The sequence below is a fragment of the Trachymyrmex septentrionalis genome, unplaced genomic scaffold (genome assembly GCF_001594115.1).
Source record: "Trachymyrmex septentrionalis isolate Tsep2-gDNA-1 unplaced genomic scaffold, Tsep1.0 scaffold19, whole genome shotgun sequence".
Lineage (NCBI taxonomy): Eukaryota > Metazoa > Arthropoda > Insecta > Hymenoptera > Formicidae > Trachymyrmex > Trachymyrmex septentrionalis.
Window position 1 is genome coordinate 3,930,150 of NW_017305071.1, and position 8,304 is coordinate 3,938,453.

At 35.8% G+C, this 8,304-nt stretch overlaps 1 protein-coding gene across 1 annotated transcript in view; it reads right to left on the reverse strand.

The window, feature by feature from the left end:
- Nucleotides 1-6,450, reverse strand: part of LOC108746933 (DNA-dependent protein kinase catalytic subunit-like) — a 13,712-nt gene extending 7,262 nt beyond the window's left edge. Inside the window, exons 1-8 of the mRNA XM_018484058.1 lie at nt 6,279-6,450; nt 6,100-6,218; nt 5,589-5,999; nt 4,997-5,175; nt 4,637-4,890; nt 2,975-4,469; nt 2,064-2,883; nt 15-1,826 (exon numbers count right to left, since the gene is read on the reverse strand). Coding sequence (XP_018339560.1) covers nt 15-1,826; nt 2,064-2,883; nt 2,975-4,469; nt 4,637-4,890; nt 4,997-5,175; nt 5,589-5,999; nt 6,100-6,218; nt 6,279-6,450 — 5,262 coding nt within the window. The remainder of the gene's footprint in view (nt 1-14; nt 1,827-2,063; nt 2,884-2,974; nt 4,470-4,636; nt 4,891-4,996; nt 5,176-5,588; nt 6,000-6,099; nt 6,219-6,278) is intronic.
- Nucleotides 6,451-8,304: the final 1,854 nt, after the last annotated feature.

An 8,304-nucleotide genomic window follows, 5' to 3' on the forward strand; every position in this document is an offset into this window, starting at 1 on the left:
GAATCGAATACTACACGATAGGAACTCTCATCCTCCTTCAAGCTTATGATCGCCAACAAGCAATTGTATAAAGAGCACTGCAACTGACGTATAAGTTCTTGACATTTTGACCTGATGTTCTTCTCGCTACTCTTCAGGAATATCTTTATGATATTGAAGACTAATTGTTGATAATCACTCTTTTCGACCAAGATTTTTAAATTAGACCCTGGATTCTGCATGGTCGGTTCGTTCGCCTGTATTTTGTTCTTGTCCACTCTGGCAAACATAATCGTTAGTAATTGGGAGTATCCAATCATCGTCACAATTTTTTGCTTGATTGCATCATCGTCGTTAGAGATATTTAAAAAATAAATGTAATAATCATACAGAACTTTGTAATTACACTCAAAGAAGCGTTCGATCGCGGTTGAGTCGCAAAATTTGAATGCTGGTAAGAGAAATTCATGCAAAATGTCAAGTCTTTCCGTTTCGGTAGTGTTCATTTCCATGAATGCAGAATAGGTCTTTCGCAGCGAATCTAGAACATGTTCAAGGGACGCTCCATAGTAGTATCTATGCAAATGTTCCTCCAGTTTTTCGTCGAAGAGACGATTTCCGGTACCGGCGGCAAAGTCTATCACGCACTTAAGCATTGTCTTCGATCTGGTCGTCGACAGCAATATTAGCAACGTCTCGAAGCAATCGATCACCTTCATGGCGTTCACGCTCATTTCAGATAGATTCGAGCACAGATGTCGACTGTCGTTTCTTAGAGTCCAACTTATTTGAAAATCGTTGCAATCCACCACATCTGTGAGGCAGACGAAGAAGTTTTTAAGAATCTTCGTCTTGTACTCGAGATTGTTATTATTCGTTAATTCATCCCGAATCCACTGGTAAAATTCATGATTCTGCAAGACCTCCGTGGGCTTTGACTTCAAATGCACCGCAATACTGTAGATATTCATCAGTCTCTCTTTGCGACTGTCCACATTAAAGATGATGTTCTTCAGATAAGTGAATTGCTGCAGAATCAAGTCGACCATGGTGTCCACGTAAGCCTGCAGTTCGCACTTGTGCTGTTTCAGGAACAACAACATATCTTCAATCCACTTCAGCAAAAAGGATGGATTGTCATATGTACTTTCGAAGACGTGCGTGATCGCGCTTACGTGCGTTAACATGTATTTGAAGATCACACTCTTGAATGTATTCAGAAAATGTTCGCCGTGCGTGATTATCGTGCAGTCCACACTAGTTACTTGATTATTGTTGGATATGAATTTCACCAGATTATCGATTATCGATCGAACATCATCAGGTATTATCACCGGCGTTTCGATTGTCGCCGGGAGTAACAAGAACTGAAATTCCATCAAAGCTCGCAAGTACTCGATCATTTGCGTGCTCAAGTCCTTGCAGGCCAATTCCCCGATATGTTTGCTCACCAAAAATTCAAAGATCTGCGTGATCGTGTAATCAGCGTCCGTAAAAGTACTCGTTTCTAGCATCGTTGGATTTAACATATCATACCGTTTTAACAGAATCAGACCGTTAACGTGTTGGATCAGATCATCGCAGGAGTCGTTTTTTATGATATCTTGTAGATCAAGAAGCTTCGTGACGATTTTTCGAATAAAATTTAAAAGACACTTGTTAAAGATGTCCGGCAGAGCATAATTGTACCTCGATCTCATGGAATTTAACAGAGTTTCCAAGACATGTGGCAATTCATCCGTAATCTTGATATTTTTCACATCGAAACCGAGCGTTCGTGGATGCATAATACATCTAATCGTTAAAGCGGTCAACGATTCGTCCCATAACGATTCCGGAACATTTACCTGGAAAACGAATAATTGACAAAACTTTATTGCAAAATTATTTATCAATCAATACGTAAATAGGCATTAATTCAAATAAATCCCAATCGTTAAAATATAATCACTTTCCAATTAATGACTCATCAATAATCACATTTTGTCTTAAGAGAGAAAGTACTTTTATTATTAATTAATTTAGTTATTCATAAATCTCTCGATTATATGTTATATAATATAAAATAAATCGAAATAACTCACGTTCACGTTCAATAGCACTTGTACGAAATTTAAAGTAGTCATCAGAACTTTGCATTGTAAGGCCTGCAACTGTTCGAGTTCTTTAGATTTCATTGTGGTCACAGTTGTTCCTATCGAGGACTCTTCAATTATTCGCCAGAATTGACAAGCAAAACTACGAATGTGGGAGAAAATTTGTTGCTCATCTATATCGGCGGGAAAGAATTTTTCTACCGGCAGCAATTCCTTGTTTATCAACCACATGTAATAATCCAGAGCTTTCAATAGCGGCATCATATTACTAGCCATAGAAATATCTTTCACGCCCGATTCTAAGCCTTTCAAGATGATATCGTTCAGATGCTTTATTCCATAAGTATGAACAAAGTTCTGCGTCGTTTCCTGTGCGGAATCGATATGCTGTGACACGTTAATGTACAGCTCCATGCATTTCGCACGGCAATGCTCGTCGAGATTTCCGCACTGTGACAGCAACCAATACAGAGCGTAGGTCAAGGTTGCGTCGTCGAACTCGTGCGGTTTTCGACGATGGGAACTGGGCATTTTTAGACTTTCCGCCTTGACTTTCATTACTCTCTCGATATGGGTCAGTGCATTCGTGATTGACGGATCGTCGCATCCTTCTAAGCTGCGGACAAAACAATAGAATATCTTCAGCCAATAAATTGACACTGTGTCGTCTTCCTCACGTAGAATCACATAGAGATGATTGAAGGCTACGGCTGCGGCTATGCGTTTACGCGTCAAGGGATGCAACGCGAGATTGTTAATCTTTTCGATGATCGTACGCACATGTTGCACCCTGTTTGTTGCGCTCTGTCTGATGAACAAATTGATTTATCAATCGCTGAAATTGAGACGTTTGTCTTAAAAAAAAAAAAATTATAGAAACCTAAGTCGCAATGAGATACCTGATTGACCAGCGCGTAAATTCTGCAAGACACATGCCGGAGAACTCGCGCAAAGCGGGATTCGAGTCGTTGGTCAAACTGTCAAATAGTGAATCGATCACCAAGGACATTGACTCGAGACTGGAGCTCCATAAGTGCATCAGCTGCAACGCCAGTGGACGGAAGAGACTGCATACGACTTCGTCTGAGTCGCAACCGAGGGCTAGCACGGCCTGACATAAAGTGTTATAGAGAGTGGGGAAGCGAGTCTCCGAATCCGAGTTTCTCGAGTACGAGAGTGAGCCGATGATGATAGCTATCATTGAATGTAGAACCTCGCAGGCTGCGATTTTCGTGCGCCGATCGCTGGAGTCGCGCGCTAACGCAATTACCCGTGGTAGCATCCGGTCAAAATGGATAACCAGTTCTGCATCTGGCAGTAACAGACTGTACTTGCAAACCTTGGACAGTTCCTTATAGTCCCAGGACGCCCCAGTATTACGGGAAGCATGCTCGTGTACAAAACTCGTTAGCATATCGTGATCAAGCGATCCGAGGAACAGCAAAACTCGCCGCTGGTAGTTTCGCAGCGTGTGATCTGTGTTAATCACATCAACACGTTTTACGCGCTTTCTCGCTGCCATCAAGTCTTGCGAGATTTCAACAGAACTCTCTGTGCTGCGCAAGTAAGGTTCCAGGTATACGATGATTTCACGTAACAGTTCGTTTATTTGTTCATTTTGTTTCTGTTCCTGTGCCTTTGTCGTCCATATCTCGAGAGCAGTGAGCGCGCTATACGCGAGTTCCAGGTTACTCAGACCGGCAGTGAACGCGATCTTAAATGTCGGCAGTGTGCACGGCAGCGCATCTTTGACATACGCAAAAGGTGCGTCCAGGATCAAGTAGAGGCACGCGATCAGTAATTCATTGGAGAACGCAGGGATTAGATCGAGAGTGTGCCATAAGTAATTAGATAGAAGCTCCTCTATCCGTCGCGACTCTGCGCTTTTCTCTTCCTCTTCGTCCTCTGATGTATGAGTAAAGACTTTCATACCGGCCTGAATCAGTTTGTAGAAGCCGGATATCAGCGGATATTTGTACGACAACCGAATGACTTCGTAGAGAAATCTGTGTACGGTGTTGGCGAACAACTGCGGATCTGATGCATCGATCACGTCTACATAGAGATCCACAACATTTGCGAACACGCGGAAGTCCGCTTGATTCACGGCGCTTTGAGTCAGAGCCACATCGGATAATATGGTGTCCTCATTTCTTCGTTTCACGTTTATGTTCAGTCGATTAATTAACGTAATGCATACGTCTATCATGGTATTGGCTACATGTTGCGCTAACTGTTCTTGTCCACAATATCTCTTGGCGTTCAATAGCTCCATCCACAGCGGCAGATAGTTCTTGTAGCATACTGGCGACTGTTCCAGATTGTTCAATTCCCGTTGCAACTCTGCGTCAAGCGCCAAAGTGTGCGAGCAACTCCACGCAATACCATCATAAACTGATCACAAAAACAAGATTTTAATACTTTTCAGAAAAAAATACACTTCATTATTAACATATAATTATTCTTTAGGTAATTTTGAATAAAAATATTATGTCAAATTTTCTTGGAAAATTATTTAAATATTAAATTTTTCTCCAAAAAAGATCATTTGATTTATTTACCTATACTGTCCAGGTATCGCTGCAGTAGAGCTTTATCGATAATCATAAGATTGCTGATAGTTTTAGTTAATGTTGAAATGGCGAGCGCGTTGTTAGATATTGCTAAATCGGGGAATCTCTTGATCACATAGATACTAAGCTTTATAAGGATGTTAATATTTTCAATTGTAACATCAGTCATGTGACGTAGTATTTCTGAGAGCGCTTCTTGATAACAACAGATGCTCTCTATGTGCGTCGAATGGCTATGCTCGCTTGAAAAAGAACAAATGAAGAAATTATTTGTTACTATCTTATTTTAATATAAAAAAATTTCAATATAAATCATTTAAGATTATTCTTATACCTAAAATATCTTACCTGGAACAAAGAGGAAGCGCATAACTGGTTGTAATGGAATACATATGTCTTACTTCAAATTGAGTCATGTGCACTTTGCATGGTGCAGCCATTTGACTGAAGCCATAAACGATTAATCGCAATGTGGTTAAATTTAAGTTAGTTTTTTTGAATTCTCTGTAAAAATATTCCACAAATTTCTAAAACAAAAAAAAACATCAAATTATAAAGGAATTAAGTTAACTGAAGAATATAATTCTATTATCTGTTACGTTCTGTAACACATTTAGAGGAAATAGATACAACAGAGAAGCTATCAGCGTCAGGGCTGTATGGCTCAGTGACAGAATGAAAATCTATCATTACGGAAGAGACTAGGAGTGCTATTCTGTTTTACACGCCGACATTTATCGGTAGGCATGTAAAGACAGTTACAGATTAGCACCCCAGGCCTCGGTTCGAATCTCGGTGCGTCCTGATATTTTTCTCGTGTTGTCACTTATTTCTTATAGTTTTTTAAGATTCAGTTTACGAGAATTTCTTTTTAGTCACGAATAACAAATTAAAATGCTTTGTTTATTTAATATAATGTTTATTTAATATAATGTCTTACCACCAATATTTCACTCTCGTTACTATTTTGATTTGTAAGAATCTGTCCGATAACTTGGTAAAATCTTTTCAATGCGCGTTGTCCATAAATATTGTAAGTGGTTGTTTTGAGCGATAAGCGTTGAAGGATATCATGCCAGTACATGCAATCAGAATATAGCAAGTCTTGAAATAGATTCATATGACGACACAAAAAATTGATTGCCGATTTCGTAACTGTTCTGACCCTCTCATCATCGCCTTGCTGTATTGCATGTTTATTGCATTGGCCAAAATCCTTGATCCACTTATATGAATCAGAGAGTCTTTTATCCTTTAATGTATTTAGTGGTTCCACTACACCATCCAATATGTCCGCGAGAGCATCAAAATACATGTAGAAGTCATTACGTACGTTGATTTTAGAATCGTACTGCACATCAAATTATTAAAATATCATGTAAATTATTAGTTTTCCAAAATTAATAAATTATCTCACAATTAAGTTTATAGATCATTACTGTCGACTTTACCTCATCACGTGCATCATAATATAGTTGTTGGAAAATAATATCTAAATAGTTCTGCGACGAACGAATACTTTCAACATACTTAATTATTTTACCCAGTACACAGAATATAAATCTCTTTTCTACAACAAAAATTAACATTACATTTTGTACATAATTTAAATCAAATAATGTATTATCACCTTTCTTGTCATAATTATGAAATGTCCGACAATAGTTACGAACTGTTTCATCAAATTTTAAGTCATGATCCTTGAATAATTCTATTAATTTTATAAAAGTATTATGAGCAGCTTTTTTGGTATGACAATGAAGTTTTATCTTTAGTCCTAACTGACATACATTCTGCAACATATCATAATACAGAAATATTATTATAAGATATTAATATGTATATAAAAAATATGACATCAAATCTCCTCAGCTTTATACTTTATTACAAGATACTATTTATTACTAATAGATATGACATTATATTAAACTTTTTAATCATTAGATACTATTAATCACTGATCACTATTTTCAACCTATTAACATCTGTTAAACAAATAATATCAATGTATAATAGATCTTACCTTAATTTCATGAATATATTGCATAAAACATGGGGTAGTATAAAAATTGTTAATGAAAAATGTAAGAAAATTAAATGCTTGTGTTAGAGCATCATCAACGTGTTTGTTTTGAATTCGAAGTGGAAGTTCACAATTGAGGAAATGCAGCAAGCCATTATTTTTGTCAAATATGCTGCATACAATTAATTCTAAAAAAAAATTATTATAATATAAATTATTGTATAATTAATTAAAAAAAAATAAATTAATATATAAAACTTTAATTATGTTCATAATTTTTTAAATATATAGAGTACAATTAGAGTATAAAATTATAATAGTTAGAAAGAGAATAAGATTTTGTAAAATGAACTATATTTTAATGTGAAACGTAGTATTAATCTAAAAATTGTAGGAATTTTCAAAGGTTTAAAAATTTGAACAAATTATTCCTTTATTAAGGCTTTTAAAAATTTTGAGTATAAATTTATAAAAAAATAGTCTCTATTCAAATATAACGCAAAGTAAATAAGAAACGTTTAGTTTTTCATGAAACAATAAAATATCACATGTATTTTTATATTTACATAACCATATTTACCACGATGTTCGAGCGAAACAATTGCGAGGGATGTATGACCATTCTTAAAGATATTCGACAAATCTGTGAAATTTCTAGTGGATACAGCCTGTTTGAATGTCTGCACAAAGATCTGGTATGAATCCATTGAATCGTAATCTCTTCTTCTTTTTATATTCGATTCGATTAGATTTAGATTCGATTCGATTAGATTTAGATTCGATTTTTTAGATTCATCCTGGCACTAAACTTACAGGCCTTATCTCGTTTGAAATATGAGTTACCTGATAATTATTACGATTGTTATTATCATCAGAATGATTCATGCTAGAAATATCGCCGACTTGACAGAATAGACTAGAGACCTCTTTCGGAGAATTATTAGAAGGTTTTTGATCATAGTTCTTGTTTGTTCTATATATCGATAACAACATTTAAATCTCACGCATACAATTCATATATGTATAAAGACGTATATCACCGACGATGAGATCCTATTAAAGATCGTCAACCCTGGGCAAATTTTCGGTGATATAAAAAGGGCCCCAAAGGGTCCGGAGATAATTGAAGAACGCTGACATTACCGATAATTGATATAAATTTGCTATTATTAACATAAATATTTGGCTCATACATTATTAAATTTATGATTTTTTATTATATAAATGTTTCATAAATAAATATTCATACTTCTAAAGCTATAATATCCTATATATTGCAGAAAAATTACATTTTTTTTCTTTGCAGTTATCATCTTTTTTAATGATTAAATTTTGACCATAACACCGAAATCACAATTTTTAAGAAAAATCGAATATTATTGTGTTCTAAATGCATAAATACATCTACTAAACTAATAAATCATAAAATTAGTACAATGTTATCAGTTTTTAACTTAATCACTTCAATATTCACAAGGACGCGAACTCCCGAAAGGATGTCGGTCTTTAATAGTATCTCGGTGCATATATTCATCAGGGTGAGCGTTTATAATATATAATAATCTATATCAGTATATATAAAGTATATAAACTATATTTTATCAGTCATCTATGGATTATCAAAGCCCATATA